Below are 18,021 nucleotides of genomic sequence, written 5' to 3' on the forward strand. Positions count from 1 at the left end.
TAACTTAGATTGGAAATCAGGGAAGCCCTCTCAGAATAGTCATTTCAGCTGAGACCTGAAGGATGAGAAGGTAATCAGGCAGAGGTTACAGCTCTGAGGCTCTGAGGTAGGAAAGAAGTAAGGAAGGCCCTTGTAGCTAGAGCTTCGTGGGGGGATGGGGTGATGAGGGTGAGGAGGGAGGCATGGTCTTTAGGGACCTTGTTAATGATTTTGGGTTTTGTCCTAAGGGGGCTTTCACACTATTAAATTTAGTCGTGAAAATGGGTTTGATCAAGCTGCTCTCCCTGGAGATAGAGTTTACCAACTCGAAACCATTGCCAATCCTAAATAAAAGGATGCTTAGTGCCATTTTATAAATAGGGGAGTCTGTATTGTTCTTTAGAAAAAGCAAAATATACATGAAGTCACCCCAGATCAGTCTTTTTCAGGAAGACAGGCAGAAAATGAGAGGAATTTGTTTTTACTGCATATTCTTGGTGACTCAGAGGCTAACTCCGCAATGTTGACTGAATGCAGAGCAACCTACGCTTGCCTGTATAAAAGGTCTTTTCCCAGTAGCTGGCTGAGAAGAAGGTCTGAACCTTGGATCAGGGGGCTTTCATTTTCTAAAGACCAGATCTCTGGTAAACAGATGATGGGAAAGCCAGAAAGGAAGGTTAGGAGGTCAAGATCTCTGCAGTGGTTTCCACATCCTGCTACATTCCAGGAGAGTTTTGCCTGATAAAGTCATAGCATGTCTGAACCAGAAGGGACCTCAAGGATCAAGTCATCCCCCCCTTATTTTATGGGGTCAAGGTGCTGATGGGGGGCGTGGACCATGACAGCAGCATCACACCAGTCACCTCAGGAGGGTCAGTGTTTTCAATCTGGTGAGGGCTAACTGTGCACTGTGACTGCTGAAAACTGCATCAGATACAGGGCCTTAGGGCATAAGCCTAACGTCCTGGTTTGGTGCCTTGAAAGGTCTCTTATTTGTGGTTCAGCCTTAGGAGACATCCAGGTGTTCACTCGACCTTCCTTATTTGGCTCCCAGGGGTCAAGGGCCTTCTCCAAGGGGAGGCCAGAACCCTGTGGGCCCTGGAGTCTGGGTGTGTTACTGCCGCTCTGCTCCTGGAGGTCTTGGAATTCCCATCAAGGAAGGTCTTTAATGTCAAAGTCATGGACTAACCCTGAGATGATAGTAATATTTTTATATACTTTGGTTTAGAAAATGCCTAATAGTAAAAAATTATTCTGAGGTTAGTACGACTTCAAAGTGAGTTTGTACTTTGTTCATCACAACAGCATCTGTTATTCACTTGAAACATATTTGTTCACCTGTGTGTGAGCCATGATATTATTCGGTCCACATGTAATGCTCAGTAGGCAGATGGATTTGAGAACCCAGTGCAGTAATCGACTGGCTTCCCTCAAGCAGTGGTGGCCCATAAATTTGGAACCACTGGTTTAGATGTGTTAGCCTGCAGAAAACTAGCCACATGGAGTGGATGACCCTAATCACAGTCAGGTTCTCGGGTGGGAGGAACTGAGCCAGTTTAAACCTATAGTGCCATATTTTAAAATATTCTTTATTGCTTTTTTTGATTACAAAAGGTATTCAAGCTCATTGTAAGAAACAAAAACGTTACAGAAATGTTTAACTGAATAGTTTACTGTGTACTGTTGCAGTTTTTTCCTGTGTGTAAATAACATGTTAATTATTAAGACTTTTAATAGAAATAGGATGTTACTGTATGTAATGTTCTGTGTGTGTGTAATTGCCTTATTTTAACGAAGCAACAAGGTTCAGTGGGAAGAACATTGGGTCTGGTTCAGGGTTTGCGTTCTGGTTCTGTAATATGCTAGTTGGATGATTAGTAATAGTAATATACTGTTTAGGTAGTCCCAGGTAAGTCACAGATCTTTCTAAGCTTCAGTTTTCTGGTCTAAAATGGGGACTGATATTTGTGTTCCTTTCTCACAAGGTTGTAAGGATCCAATGAGATGGTATATAGAACAGGAGTTTTTATAAACCATAATGTATTACATAAAAATATAAAGTATTGTTAATATTGAAACTTATGATTTCAACCTTCTTTCCTTTTTAATTGCTTTGATCCACATCAGTGAACAGTTAACCCGGTGGTAACTTACCCAGTGGTTTCCTTGGAGATGAATTGTAACTAGCCTACTCTTTCCTTTTGTCCAGGTCACTCCCGGGAGCAAGGCTGCTACAGCGAATTTATGTATTGGAGATGTAATCACAGCTATCGATGGGGAAAATACCAGCAATATGACACACTTGGAAGCTCAGAACAAAATCAAGGGCTGCACGGACAACATGACTCTCACGGTAACCAGGTAAGGCCCGTGGAAACGCTCATTTGTTTCTGATCAACCGGCAGCTGCTTGTGGGCAGAGACTGCCTCGCCTCTCTCAGAATCCCCTCCGCCTGCCAGCTCAGTGCCATGTGTACTGTAGGCAGGCCAAAAGGCCTGTGAAATTGGAATTTCAGGTTGCTCATTTTCGTCTCTGCTTTTCACAGTGCTTCTTAGAGTGTGGGCAACTTTCTCTAAGTGATCTGCGTTTTCACTTGATACGACACAACTAACCAAAATTTTGAGGAAGTGAAATCAGTTAAATATTGTCAGGTATAATGAAATGAAAATTTCTTCCTGGAAATCATTGCGAATCTACTTAGAGTGTTGCTCCCACCACACTGCACGGAGTGGTGTCTACTGCCCCAGGAGATTACAGTAACAGAGGAAGATGTCAATACCTTAGACAAAATGCTGAATGGAAGTTTAAGTACGCTGCAAGAGAGGAGAGCTGAATGTTCTCAACAGGTTGATGAGTGAGGAGAGCGCATTGGGAGTTGTAATTGGGGTAGAATGCCCATTCTTATTCTGTTTAGTCTTGGAAGGAGTCCTGCAAGGACATGATTTTAGGAGTGATTTGGTGGAACCTTTACTACCTCCCTGTTTCTTGTTGGATTCAGTGCACATTTTTCATTCTCATCTGCTGTTAACTTGTTTTTAATGTCTCATTACCCTTAGCTGCCACAGCTTTTCATCGTGAACCGTTTGCACAGGTTCTCATGTGTGAAATAGGTTTTTCACTTCTACCTTGTGCTACAGGACTAGCTGGAGGACCAAGTGTGGGGCAGGGTGTCAAAATATTTTGTACCTTTCAGAGCCCTATCCCCATGGGAGGTACACCATTTTGTTCCTAGCCCCTCAAAAGCACATTTACCCCTCATTCTCATCTCCATTTCTATCTCAGTTCAAATCCTCTCCTTCAAGCCCTCTTTGAGACATTCATTCATTGATTTTTGATTCATTTAGTGACAAATTCAACAGATATGTCTTGTATATATATCTGGCACTCTGCTTGGCACTCTGACAATACAAGCATAAGTACAAATATTCTCTACCTATAAGAGAGGAAAAGCTTCACTAATGAAAACTGAGACTAGACTGAGATTGTTGCTGTGTGATCAGTACAAAGAAATGCTTTACATGCTCAAGAAAGGAGGCATCACTTTTATTTGGGCCAGACAAGCTTCAAGAATAAGTTGGTTATCTGGTCTGGATGGAGAACCCTGGGAGAGGCAGGAGAAGCTTGTTCTGTCCCCAGCAGAGGTGGGGCAGCATGAAGCATGCTCAGGAGCATGGAGGAGGCCACTGTGGCTGGGGGTCAGCAACACAGAGTGTGGTGAGGGAGGATGAAGCTGGAAGAAGTCCAAGCAGCTTGGGAAGCCCCTCAGGACTGAGCGTGGGCAGCCATCGGACATGATGTCACCAGATTAGTACTTTTGAAAGATCAGTCTGGTGGCAAAATGGAGGGGAAGGTGAGTGGCAGAGTGCTAGTTCAGAGGCTAGTAGTCAGGCAGTAAGGGGTATTTTCCACTTTGTTTTCACTATGTATTATTTGGCATGAGTGAAACAACAGCTTTGTCAATCTGTTGCAGATCTGAACATAAAATCTGGTCTCCTTTGGTGACAGAAGAAGGGAAACGTCACCCATACAAGATGAATTTAGCCTCTGAACCCCAGGTAAGTACTTGTTCACCGTTGGCACTCGTCTCACCACCCAGCTTCTCCGCTTTTGACAGACAGGTCAGCATGCTCCCGTTTTTCCTGCCCTGGAGGCCTGGGGATAAGATGGGAAGGAGAGCCCTCCACTGTCACTGCTGGGACCTGGCTCTTGTTCGGTTCTTCCCGTAAGGAAACTGCGGGAGGAAAGGGCTGGAAAACCCCAAGGCAGTGACACCATGGCCCAGGCTGAAAGCGAGGGGTAGGAAGGCCGTACGGGAAGAGGGTGGAAGCCTTCCTGTGCAGAATAGAGTGGCAGGACCATGTAGGATAAAGGAGCTGACTCAGGTTAGTCTGGATTTCACATACACATCAATCATGTCAGGGATGAAAATCAGTGTAGGTCCCGAGGCCTAGAGCTTAAAAGAAATAAGGCAAAATTTCATAGTAAACCCTGCTTCTCCTCCCTGTATTCCACTGTCCGGTTTCCATGAGCCTTAGGGTGGAAATCTTTATTGTTGTTACAGTGAGACTTCTAGTGAGACATTAAAATTACTAAGTAAAGTGGTAAATTTATACTGAAAAATGCGGTAGGGAGTCACTGCATAATTTGTTGGCCAAAGAGAATTTCCTGGGACAATAGACTGTCCTAAGATCCCGTATTTGTAAATAAATCTCAGTACTTACGTTATAGGTGATTTTGTTTCTTTCTTCCTTAACTGCATATTCTAAATAATCTACAATGAATGCATTATTCAAAAGAATGGTATTCTTTTGAAATAAGGAAAAAATCTTAAGGCTGTTTACAACATATTTGTAAAATTTCTCTTGCCTGACGTGCTACTTTTCACAAAGTATGTGTCTGTTGGATAAATTAATGAGTTATTAATAAGTAAGTAAATTGATAATGGCTTTTGAAAACTTGTTTTAGACCGGTTTGTGATTGTTACACGTTTAATCCCAATTGAAGATTTGAACTTTAATTTTCTTTTGTAAATTTGGGACACTGTTTAGTTTTTATGGTGCATGGAATTATAGTCAAAAGATAACATATGGCTAGCTATCTTTTATACATGAAACAGAAACGTATAAAATTGAACTCACTTGGTACATTAGTGTGAGTCAATTGAGTGGTTGTATGTGTCATATTTTCCTCAAGTGGCTTCCATTAAAATTTCAGAAATGTAGTCACACAAAATTTTTTCCATTAATATAATAAAAATCATACTTAAGAGTTTTAAGAGTCACAATAAGGATCATTTTGCATCTACCGTTTCAAATAACTAAAATGAATGTATTATTCTATACAGCTCCTGTAAGGAAAGTTCATAAAATGGCACTCAGTCTATAAGCTGGCAGTTGTGCAAAATAATTTAAAACATGCCGCAGTTAATTCCAATTTCCCAGGGAGTTCTCAGCTGCTTCACTAAATTTACTATAAATATTAAGTTTTAATGTGTTAAGTTCTCATATACTTTATAATGCATAAGGAATGGTTTTGTTTTAATTTGGCCTGTCTAAAATCTTAATTTTCACTTAAATAAGGTAGTACTTAAATTTTAGTAATACCTTTTATATGTATTATACTTGACTTGTCATCTTAAGCATATAATCTGGTTACCTGTGTTAATATTTTGAAGGTAGTTCTTTTCAGATTAAAAGAAATTCTCAAATACTTTAACATCTAACTTGAGTATGTTTTCCTTTTGATTCCTGTAATTCTTTGTTCCTATGAAAAACTTCTTCCCACCTCCCATTTTCCCAAAATCTTCCACTTCCAGTCATTCTAAAATAGAGGAATGAGTAACAGCAGAGTTCATCCATAATTAAAAAATCTGTTAGGTCATGTAAAGCCAACCAACACCCCAGCTTATCTGAGGTCAGAGTAGTTACACACCTAGTTTATACTTCCTCATTATTGCGTTTCCTTGGAGACTGATAAATAACAAAGCCCAAACAATTACATCATCCCTTCCAAAGGCAAGCCCTGAATTAACTGCCTGACTTCTGGAAAGACCAGTTTTCACATGGGTTACAGATAGTCCTTTTATGTACAAAACGGATATGTTCTTGGAAGATTCTCTATACAGTGAAAATCAGAATTTCCAACCTGAAGTTTTTACTGACTTCTGTTCTAATTGAAAACATGTTTCAATGGAGGGAGAAAGGAATGGACACTGGTCAAAAGTCTGCTTTGTGCTAGGCACTGTGATGGGCACACTAATACTTCACACCAAGTCCTTGTGAAAGAGGATTTATTGACTTCATTTTCAGGATGAGAAATGGGCTCAGAGAAGTATGACTTGCCCAAAGCCAAACAGGAATCGAAAAGGCAAAATTGAGCCAACACAGAAAAATAAGGGCTCTTCCCTGGTGCTCAGTGTCTCATGCTGCTCCTAGGAATTGCTATGGAGAAGGAGAGAGGAGGTAGGAATTGCCATCCTGGCTGCAGCTGTGTGTCTGTCTCGCAGTGCTGTGGTGGAGCCACTGACATGGGCCAAAGTCCCAGGCTGCCCATCTGCAAGTCTTCTGCCATTAATAACCCCTTATTATTCCCTGCGTTAGCTGTGCCATAAAATTTACTTAACCGTGCTTTGATTATTGCTAAAGTTGTTTTCTTAATTGATTATGCTTCTCTTTTTTAAATGATCTGTATGTACTTAGCTTCTGTCCAATGTGGACAAAGTCAACTCAACATAATTTTTGCGTTAAAACCTCTCTGATTCCGACTTATGGAAGAGGAAGCCTATCTGAATAGAGAAAAAGAAATCTTAATCATAAAAGTATCATCATGCTGTCTTTTAAGTCAGTGCACAGTGAGTTAAGCTGTTACTTTTCATCATGATATTTTCTAAGAAAACATGGAAGACTTGAAGGTTTAGGGAAAAAAGAGAAAAATGAAAGAGCACCAGAGGACAGGACCTCTTTTGAGGGAAGTTGTTGGGGGGGGTCTAAGTGTTGTGAAAGAGGCCAGGGTTCAGGAAGATTTCTGGGGAACCCAAAAAATATGACACACATTGAGTTTAATAGGCTGCACAAAGCATGCTGTCACCTAGGAACCATGATCCAGAACAGCCATGCAGAAAGCACTTTGCTAACTGAGTCATCAAAAAAGCTGTGATTTTTTTTTTAAAAAAAGAATTGTTAGTTTGAAAAGGAGTTTAGGTATTTACAAAGCTCTGAGGTGTTGTAGCTGTAGTAATTATCCACAGACTCCTGGCAGCTGGTGTAGGGGTGGAGGGTGCTTTCTCAAATTACAGAAAGGCGGGAAATGAGCACAGGAGGAACTCAAGTCCTTTCCTGCAGCTGCCCTGGGCACCACCCCGTAACAGGTACCCCCCAGCCTTCCATCTCATTAGCTTTGTCCTTCTCCAATAAGAAACAGCACATCCTGAATTCCCTTTAGCCCCCTTCTGCTGGAGCACTGAGGCCATCTGTGCCTCATCAGCACCTGCTTCACCCGGTGACACCAGAGCCCTCTTATCATGTTTGTTTAACCCACTCGTGTCTGGGGAATTCATCTCCACCTTTATCATCTCCTGCTTTGCACTGACCAAAGTGACTGCCTGTTCTTCTCCTCCCGGTACCTTAATCCCTCCAGAATGTGCCCTGAAAGGGTGTTTCAGCTTCAACTTGGAACCTAACAGCCCAAGGCATCTAGGGGTGTCCTGCCCAGGCATACTCAGCAGGAGATCAGGCTTTACCAGGCCTCAGGGAAGAATCAGAAAGCAGAGCTGGCATGTGAACCTGCACATTCGTCCATTTCGTGAGACTTGTCTGGTCGTTGCCCTGTGTCTAGTGGGTATGTCGGAGCCCGGCAGCTCAAGTTTGGCCTTGAACCAGGGCCATTGTAGCTCGTTGAACACCTCTCTCCTTGGCGCTCAGCCTGCACTGTCCCTCAAGGGGTGCACGTTGGATGCCCCCTTGACTTTTCCTCTGATCTCTGCCTGCAGGAGGTTCTGCACATAGGAAGTGCCCACAACCGGAGTGCCATGCCCTTTACTGCCTCACCTGCCTCCAGCTCTGCCCCCAGGGTCATCACAAACCAGTACAACAACCCTGCTGGCCTCTACTCCTCTGAAAACATCTCCAATTTCAACAACCTCTTGGAATCAAAGACTGCAGCCAGTGGGCAGGAGACAAATGGCAGAGCGTAAGTAGGCCCATGAATTCTCTGTGCCAGTCCTGGAAGAGGCTTTTCAACCACCACCGGGTCCATCCAGGCATGTGGGAGAAAGTTCGGCTACTAGCCAAGGGAGAAAAATGTCTGCTTTAGCACGGCACTTTCTGCATTCATTTCCCTCATCTCTAAAGAGGGGGTAATACCACCTGCCATGTAGAGTTGTTGTAGAAAGGAGAAGTGATGTGTAAAATGCCTGGTACTGTGTCTGGCACAAATTAATCAATTATTCACTGAGACCCATGTTATTATTGTCCTGATTTCTGTGATCATTGTCATCTTCTAAGTGACTGTTTCCTTCCTTGACGGCCCTGCTGCTTCCTGAGAAATTCTTCAGTATTTATAGTTGGGGATTTCTGCTTGTGTTCACTATCTGATCTGAGCCAGAGGCAGGTACTTCATGATGCAGTTTTTGGTGAAGAAGTGTTTGCTTTTTCCCCCAGAGTAGTCCAGCGGAAATAACAGAGAGAGGAGAAGTCCATGAGGATATGAGTGTGTGTCCATCGGAACAGGTTCTGATCTGGAGAGGCAGAGGTGGAGGCAGAGGCAGAGGTGGGCTTGCCCAGGGGAGGGGAAGGGCTGCAGGTGGACAGGATAGAGAGGCCTAAGGAAGCATGTTGCTCAGGACTAGGGAAGCCTGTCCCTTCCTGTCATCAACCCTTTGGCCACAGCTGCCTCTAAGTCTTTATCCAAAGTGTCCTCCAGATCTTCCCAGCAGAAGGGACCCAGTGTCTGCTCCATCCCAAACTCTTTGAAGATGAATCCAGAAACACTGGCAATACCAGCAGCCTGTGGCAAAGAACTGGGTTTGAGGATGGAGAGTAAGAGATGGGACCATTCCCTGTGGGTGAAAAGGGGACGGATGAGGTCAAGTTGCCACCTCAAATGCCTGAAGCGGGCAGGTAAGATGACATGAGGGCAGAGCTCTGAGTGCAAACAAGGGGGAGCAGAGTGGCCCATGGTAGCTGGACAGTGCCTGTGCCGTCCAGAGGGGAACTACTCCTTGGCTCCGCCAGACACCACATGCAGGCCTGCAGTTCCCATTTCTGCTGATTAATTTCAGTGAACCAGAAGTTAGAGAGTCTCTTTTTATCTGAAATCTCCTGATTTTTAAATGTTGGTGACGGTTAAATTTGTTGGAAAATACTGTGTGGTCCAAACTTGTCTGATCTCTGAGGGTTTTTCCCACTTGGAATCCTTAGTTATTGTATTAGCTCTTAAGCCCATTTTGCTGTTCAATTTCTCCCCAGTTTATCTTTAACAAGAATCTGCTCAGCAATTGGGGTGATTACATCACGAACCCATTGCTTCAGATGCAGGCTAGGAGAGTTAGTTAAGGCACGAGAGGTTCCAAAGCACCTAAATGTTTGGAAAGGGCTCTCACAGGAAACCATCTCAGGGCTCCTTGGCTAAACTGTGCATATAGTTCTCCTTCCCCCTAAAAAGAGAGACAGACGTTATTGAACACCTACTGCATGCGGGTCCCTGTGCCCAGCACTGAAAGACACTGTGATTCCTTTTTAAGTTCCTTAAGTCTAATAGGGAAGACTTTTGCCATGTAACTTTGGCTTTACAAGATGTTAAAGGTCACTGGCGTTTATTGCAGCAACCAAGGCTAAGAGGCTATTAATGCTTTTTCTTCCCCCAAATTCTGGTTCCTTCAAGGCCTTGCCGACTTGAGATGATGATGCCCTTCAAGGTGACTGCCAGAGCATTTAGGGTGCCTGAGAAAGATTGCCGTGCTGAGCCCCCGCTAAGCTTTCCACAGACACGCCCTGAAGGAAGCTTCTCTCAAGCAGCTCACTGGGGAACCGAGTGGTGGAAACACCAAGGGCCACAATCCTGTTCCTTGCTGCTTTGGTGCTGGGGGAGGCTGAGAACATGTCCTCTTTTTTACTGTCCCAGAGTGGAATGTTCCATGATCTGGATTTAATAACCCAGGAAATGACACATCCTTAATTGAAAGAGCTGCTATGCATTGGGAGAAATATGTGCCTGGGAAATATTTTTAGTACGGCCTTGGCCATTGTGCCTTCATTAATGTCTTCTTTCTTCTTCTCTCATGCTCCCTGCCTGCTCCCTCCCTCCAATCTGAAACAATTAAATCTGAAACTGTCTGGACACTGTGCAAGCCTTTCCTCCAGCTCCTGTCCCCTCCTGTCACAGACTTTTTAGTTAGAGTGGCCTCTGAGTCTTTATCGAAGGTCTCTTTCTAGATTTTCTCAGCAGAGTGGCCCAGCTTCTGCTCCATCCCAAACTCTTTGAGGATAAATCCAGAAACAGTGGAAATATCAGCAGCCCACGGCAGAGGAACTGCCCAGATGGGCTGTGCTGCCTGTGCATGGGTCTCTGCTTCCTGGTCTGTTCCTAGAGAGGCCACTTGTGCACTCTCAGCAAAGGCAGATTCTCCTGCAAACCTAGCAGCCACCGGCTAACCTTGCTTGCTCCGTCAGCAGAACTTCTAAGCGCTTGCTCATGCCCCCACTGTTTAATCTGTGAAATTTGCTGAGGTTCCAGAATTGGCTCACTTCATACTTTGCATCTGAGGTCATCAGTGATTCCCTGGCGCTCACTCTGAGTTTCTTTGTCCCGTGCACTTCAAACTGGCCTGGTGTGTGTATGGCTGTCTGTCTTATAGGACTTCCCAGGGCCATGTCCCCATCAGACAAGAACACAGACAGCCTTAGCATTTCCAGATGAAACTGGGATGGCAGACAAGTGGGTACCATCTGCCACCTATTCTCCCAGCACACACACAGCTGAGTGGGATGGCCTCTGGGTTAGTTCAGCTTAACAGTCATTTGTTGAGCCAGCCCTGATGGCTTAGTGGTTAAAGTTTGGCGCTCTCTGCTTCAGTGGCCCAGGTTTGGTATCTGGGTGTGGAACCACACCACTCATTTGTCAGTAGCCATGCTGTGGCAGTGGCTCACATAGAAGAACTGAAAGGACATACAACGAGAATATACAACTATGTACTGAGGCTTTTGGGAGATAAAAAAAAAATCATTTATTGAGTGCCTACTGTGTACCGGGTGGGTGGAGGAAATGTTGCTCTGTTCAGCAGAAAGCTTTTACCTGCCCTCTGACCCCTTTCAACTGAGTTTAGTGGATCTGGCCATTTTCTGGTGATTCCAGGCCTGGACTTCATTAGATGTGCCATGTTGCTCAATACTTTCCTAAAGGTACAGGCTTCATAGATAGAGGGGCCTGAGCTTGAATTCCAGCTCTGCTTCTTACTAGCCGTGTGACCTTGGACAGACCACATAACTTCTCTGAAATTCAGTCTCCTCATCTCTAAATGCAGATAACACTAACTACCTCACCACCAGGTTATTGGGAGAATTCAATGAGATGTGCAAAAAACACCCAGCATGGTGCCTGGCCCCTAGTAGGTGCTCAGTAAATGCTAGTTATCACTGATTTCACTGCCCGTGAAGAACTCTGTTCCCATAACTTCTGAGTACTGGGGTCACCAGAAGGGCAGAAGCATGTAGACAAATGTCATGGAGAAGATTTTGCTATAACTTATGGTAAACTTCTTTCTTTCCCAGCATTTTGGCTTAAGACCAGCCCACCAGTACAGTTAGTCACCTTCCTGATAGACTGATGGCCTCTTCATGGAATAATCAGTTGGGCTTCCATAACCAACATGATAGTCTCAAGATACTAGCTCTTCCAAATTGTGTGCTCAGGCAATACCCCCATATACTCATGAAGCAGATTTCTAAGCAAGTGCAGTGGACATAAAGGGATGCATTGTTCTCTGTTCAAATGGTATCAGAGGGATTGTATTAACCTTGACTTATTCAGAGCTGGATCAGAAGAAAACCTCTATCATGAAGGTGGCTGCGTGTCCCTCCAGCTAAGCTTGCCTGCAACCCAAAAAGAACCGGCTCTGGAGTCTGGGTCTTCTCCTGGTGCCCATATACTCCTCTGGTTTCTTATCACAGGTCCAATATCTAGGCCTTTAAAGACTAAAACTGCGGGAGCATTCTGGCCAGACTCCTCTTCCAAAAATGATTACGTAGGGTTTCTCAGAATTGCATTTTTTGCTGAACCTTGGGGTAATCAAGTTGGGGCATCTCAGACATGAAGAATTTTCCTGAGTCAGCCTACATCCTTTATCCTCATCAATGTAAAAATCAAGTCCTAAAATCTCCTCTACATCTCTAATTAGTGTTTAACCTCTGTCATTTGAGGAAAAGACTTTTTAAACTTAAACTTTTTATTTTGAGATATTTGTAGATTCACATGCAGTTAGAGTAAACAATAGCGAGAGATCCCCTATACCCTTTACGCAGTTTCGCTCAATGGTAACATCTTGAAAACTATAGCACAATACCAGAACTAGAATATTGACGTTTGTATGGCCAAGATGCAGAAGATTTCCTCCACACGAGGATTCCTCAGGTTGCCCTCGTAGACACACCCTCTTCCCTGCTTTCCCTGCACCCTTCTTAATCCCTGGCAGCCCGCTAATCTGCTCTCCTTTTCTGTAATTTTATTATTTCAAGAATGTTATATTAATGAAATTGTGCAGTCTGTAACTTTTTGGGATTGACGTTTTTTTACTCAGCATAATTCACTGGAAATTTATTTGATTTATTCAGGTTGTTTTATACACCAATAGTTCCTTTTTTTCTTTTCTAAGGATTTATCTTTTTTTTTATTCTGGTAAAAAACACACAGCATAAAATATACCATCTTTACCATTTTCAAGTGTACAATACAGTAGTGGTAACTATATGCACATTGTTGAGCAACACATCTCTAGAAGTCTCATTTTTCAAATCGGAAATTCTATGCCCATTGAACAACTACTCCCTTTTTTCCCCCTCCCCCCAACCACTGGGAATCACCATTCCACTTTCTGTTTCTAAGAGTGACTGTTTTAGATACCTCGTGTAAGTGGAATCAGGCAGTATTTATCCTTTTGTGACTGGTTTATTTCACGTAGGATAATGTCCTCGAGATTCATCCATATTGCATCATGTGACAGGATTTCCTTTTTTTTTTTTTAAGACTGAATTCTATTCCATTGTCTGTATATACCACATTTCTTTGTCCATTTATCTGTCAATGGATGTTTAGGTTGCTTCCACCTGTCAGCTATTGTGAATAATGCTGCAATGAATATGAGTGTGCAAATATCTCTTTGAGATCCTGACTTTTCTTCTTTTGGATGTATACGCAGAAGTGAGATGGCTGGATCATATGCTAATTATATTTTAAATTTTTTCGGGAACCTCCATAGTGTTTTCCGTAGTGCTGCACCATTGTACATTCCTACCAACAATGGACAGGGTTGCATTTTCTCCATCCTCACCAGCACTTGTTATTTTCTGGGGTTTTTTTTGTTTTCATATATATATGTTTTTTAATAAGAATATCTTTATTTTTATTTATGTTTTTGAGGAAGATTAGCCCTGAGCTAATGTCTGCAGCCAATCCTCTTTTTGCTCAGGAAGACTGGCCTTGAGCTAACATCTGTGCCCATCTTCCTCTGCTTTATATGTGGGACGCCTGCCACAGCATGACTTTTGCCAAACAGTGCCATGTCCTCACCCGGGATCCGAACCGGCCAACCCCAGGCTGCCAAAGTGGAACGTGCGAACTTAACCACTGCGTCACTGGGCCGGCCCCTGTTTTTGTATTTTTTTCGTAGTGGCTGTCCTAGTGGGTGTAAGGTGATATCTGATTCAAGTTTTGATTTGCATGTCCTTGATAATTGGTAATGTTGAGCATCTTTTCATATGGTTGTTGCCCATTTGTGTATTTTTTTGGAGAAATGTCTATTCAAGTCTTTTGCCCATTTTTACAATCAGGTTATTTGTTTCTTTGCTGTGGAATTGTAGGAATTCTTTATATACTCTGGATATTAACCCCTTATCGAATATGTGGTTTGCAAATATTTTCTCCCATTCTGTAATTGCCTTTTCACTGTGTTGTTCTAGTTCTCTTGCTGTTTCTCCCACATCTGCAGTTACTTCCTCCACTGAAGTCTTGAACTTGTCAAAGTCATCCATGAGATTTGGAACTGACTTCTTCCAAACTCCTGTTAATGTTGATATTTTAACCTTTTCCCATGAATCACTTGTGTTCTAAATGGCATCTAGAATGGTGAATCCTTTCTAGAAGGTTTTCAATTTGCTTTGCCCAGATCTGTCAGAGGAATCACTGTCTATGGCAGCTATTGCCTTACGAAATGTATTTCTTAAATAAGACTTGAAAGTCAAAATTACTCCTTGATCCAGGGACTGCAGAATGGATGTTGTGTTAGCAGGCATGAAGACAACGTTAATCTCAGCTTCCTGGGGCACTTGAAGTACTCAGGTCCCACTTTGGAAGGAGAGTCAATCACATCAGTGAATCTCAAAGAGTGAAAACACTTTGCTGCTGCCGGGGAAGGTCAAAATTAAGTTCTAGACTCATCAGCTGGTCGCTTGTGCAGGCGGCACTGGGGGGAAGGGAAGCCACTTGTCCCTGCCCTGTTCACAGCTGCTGGTCCCTGCCTTTTCTCTTTTCCTCCCACCCACAGGGAACTGTGGGAGCCTCCCACTCCCCGGGCTTATGATGGGCCACCTTGAGGAGTGGTTTTAACCAAGGTGGGTCTAGAAGTCCAGTTTCCCTAGTCTGCCTTTTTTGATACCTGTGGTTACTGGGGGCCACTTGTTCCTACTGGAGAGAAGTGGGAGTTCTGGCTACCCACATGGACTCCACCGACCTCAGTAGGGGTGAGCTGTGGCCTTTTTACTGCTCAGTAGTGCTTAAAGTCCTGACTGTCCACTAGCCTTCTTTATTCCAGCTGAGCAGGGATGAAATTCAGGCTCTCTACTGGGCCTTCTCTGATGCCCCAGTGGGTTGGTTGGGGCACCTCATAATAGCCTGGTGAGGGTGGAGGGTGGAAGTGTAGACTCCCCACTGGCATTTTCTGGCATTTGGCTGGAGAAAGTGGTTCTTGTTTCCAAGTCTTGTGTCCTGCTGGCTGCCCTTCTCGGTCATTTGGTGAGAGGGCTGGCTTTTCTTGTCTGAGCTCGTTGCCCTTTCTGAGTTGCTCCCTTCCTTAGCTCCACATCTGGGATATAATGAGGCAAAGGGAAAACCAGGGAATTCACACTGTTATTCCTGGAATGCCAAGGTCCCTAGCTGGTCTCTCTTCTTCCACCCCCCTTTCCCAGTCTTCTCAGGTGCATTTTATATATGCTGTCTGGGGATTTTAGTTGGACTTAGTAGATGGAATAGGGAAAAACATGTCTACTCCATCTTCCCAGATGGGAAAAAGATTTTTATGAAGAGAATATCTTCTCCTTTCTGGATGCTTCTTATAATTCAAGTACTGCTCCTTTTTGTTCCAAAATCTGTCTCACATACAGGCAGTTCTAGTAAAGAACCGAAGTTGACTTACTATGTGAGAAAATGATGCCATTAAGGTTGTCAGTAGAATGTTTTTCTTATGGCTTCCTTGTTTTAGCTGCTGCCACAGGTGATGGCTTTAGTTAAAAAAAAATAACGAGCCCCTTTTGTCCCCACTGGTCACTTCATTATTTTGATGCAATAGACTTTCATCCCAGGGTTGCCATGCTGGTCCAGGTCCCAGAGCCATGAGTGTGCTGTTCTCTGTCCTCCTTGACCTTCTGACCTTCACCCCAGTTGCTCCTTTGGCTGGAGCAGGCCTGTGTGTCACGTAAGTTCTGCATACTTAGCCTCGGAAATCCTCCTCTGGGAGACGAGCTCAAGGGGAGTTTCTTTTTACGTTCTAAAGACCACTGGTATCCTTAACTGCCTGGCCATGTCAGCCACCTTGTCAGGCTGGGAGGGACGCGGCTATGATATGCCTGGGGAGACAGGCCCCTGTGATCAGGGCCTAAAAGAGGGGGAGAAAATATGAAACATTTAGGTAACTGGTGTACGTTCAGCACCAACTGAGACTCGGGCAGAAACTAGAAGTAGGAAACACAGAGTATAAGGTATAGTTACTCCAAAGGAATCGAATTGATTAAACTCTTTTGTTTTTAAAATTGTAAAGACTGGGTTCGGAACAATGTGGTTACTTTTAGCTTCCCACTCTCACTACTTTTTCTCCTGGTGACTCAGTTGTGTATATTAGATTTTTTGAAAACTTATCACTGTAGAATTCTTTCTTTCATTACTGTTACTATATTTTAAAAAATGAGAATGCTTTTTTTGCTCTATTTCTTGTACATGTTTTTGTCCTAAAATCATTTGTTAAGATATTGTGGTGTCATTTGTCAGTCTCTTATATATAAGGCTTAGACTTTGTGTCTTAGAATATTATTTTTGAATTAGGTGTATTGAAAGTGCTTTATAAATTATCAAGCAGTAGAAAGATATTATTATTTGAGAATAAATTGTTTCCTTTTTTTTAATCACGGAAATACTTTTCAAGACTGTTTAGTGGAAGAATATGTGATGACCTCGTGGTTTGGGTTCTGTCATTTTTAGCGTTCCCTTGGTGGCTTCCAGACATAACAGCATATACCAAAGAAGGGGAAAAATTCTTCCCCAAGAACATTCCACGGTCTAGTCTTGATTTTAAAATAGTTCTAAGTGTAATAGAAAAAAAGATTAGTCAAAAATAATGTAATACATTTATTATAGGGTAAGCTCAGAATTCAAGACACAGAGAAAGAGTCAGACATATAACTCAAAGGCAGGGCTGCAAGGTTGGCTGGAGGAAGGCTGGCCCTTGGTTAAAACCGCTTGCTCCTTGAGGTGACCCATTGCCTGCCTGGAGGGTGGGTGGGTCTCACAGTTCTCTGTGGGTGGGGGAAGGAGAGAGCCAAAGACAGGGACCAGCAGCTGTGGACAGGGTGGGCTTCCCTTCCCCCCACCATAGCCTGCAGAAGTGACTAGCTGGTGAGGTTAAATTTTGACCTTCCTTGGCGGCAGCAAAGCATGTGTCACTCTTTGAGGGCTTTGTTCTCCATCGTGAGATCATGGTTGTATTCAAAGAGAAAACTGGGAGCTTCATTGATGTGATTGATTCTGCTTCCAGCCTGGGACCTTAGTATTTCAAGTGCCCCAGGTGGCTGACCCGACAAGAAAGAGAAAGAAAAGGAGAGGGAGAGGTAACTTGGGGAGAATTACCGAGGGAAGACAAAAACCTTAGTTTTCTTTTTAAAATGGAATGACACAATGAGTGGATGGGAAAGAAGTGGGTAAACGTAATATAAAAGGGCTCCAGCCTTTAAGACAAAGTGGTTAGATGTGCTGAGAAAATGGTTGGTAGCCACTGCCCGCATCCTTAAACCTTGGAGGCAGCCTGGCGGGCTGGATAGCTTACGGCTTTATTACTCACATTACAACTTGTTTACTTACAAACATCCAGCTGCACCGATAAATTGCACCACCATCTGCTATTTGCTCTTTGATCCCAGTGGGCACACTGTCCCTTTTCCCTCGTGGGTGACGGCTTCTGGAAAAGCAGCCGCGGTAGAGAGGCAGGAGGTGATCTGAGCCCAGGAGACCAGGTTGCCCGTTTCCCTGGCACAGCCCTCAGAGGCCCCGCTACCCTGGGGGAACCCCTGTGACCCATGGGGGCAGGAGACCAGGTTGCCCGTTTCCCTGGCACAGCCCTCAGAGGCCCCGCTACCCTAGGGGAACCCCTGTGACCCATGGGGGCAGGAGACCAGGTTGCCCGTTTCCCTGGCACAGCCCTCAGAGGCCCCGCTACCCTAGGGGAATCCCTGTGACCCATGGGGGCAGGGAGAGGGCATAGCAAGGAGGAGAGAGGGACTTGACCCACTTGGCAAGTTTCATTCACTTCCCTAGTAACCTGCTGAGCCCTGATGCTGTGCCAAGCACTGA

General features: G+C 43.9%; 1 protein-coding gene across 1 annotated transcript in view; it reads left to right on the forward strand.

Moving 5' to 3' along the window:
- The window catches only part of PDLIM1 (PDZ and LIM domain 1), a 42,555-nt gene that overhangs the window by 13,274 nt on the left and 11,260 nt on the right, over positions 1-18,021 (forward strand). The window contains exons 2-4 of the mRNA XM_001501975.5: positions 2,189-2,340; positions 3,950-4,034; positions 7,967-8,166. Coding sequence (XP_001502025.1) covers positions 2,189-2,340; positions 3,950-4,034; positions 7,967-8,166 — 437 coding nt within the window. The remainder of the gene's footprint in view (positions 1-2,188; positions 2,341-3,949; positions 4,035-7,966; positions 8,167-18,021) is intronic.

Source organism: Equus caballus, chromosome 1, assembly GCF_041296265.1.
Source record: "Equus caballus isolate H_3958 breed thoroughbred chromosome 1, TB-T2T, whole genome shotgun sequence".
NCBI lineage: Eukaryota > Metazoa > Chordata > Mammalia > Perissodactyla > Equidae > Equus > Equus caballus.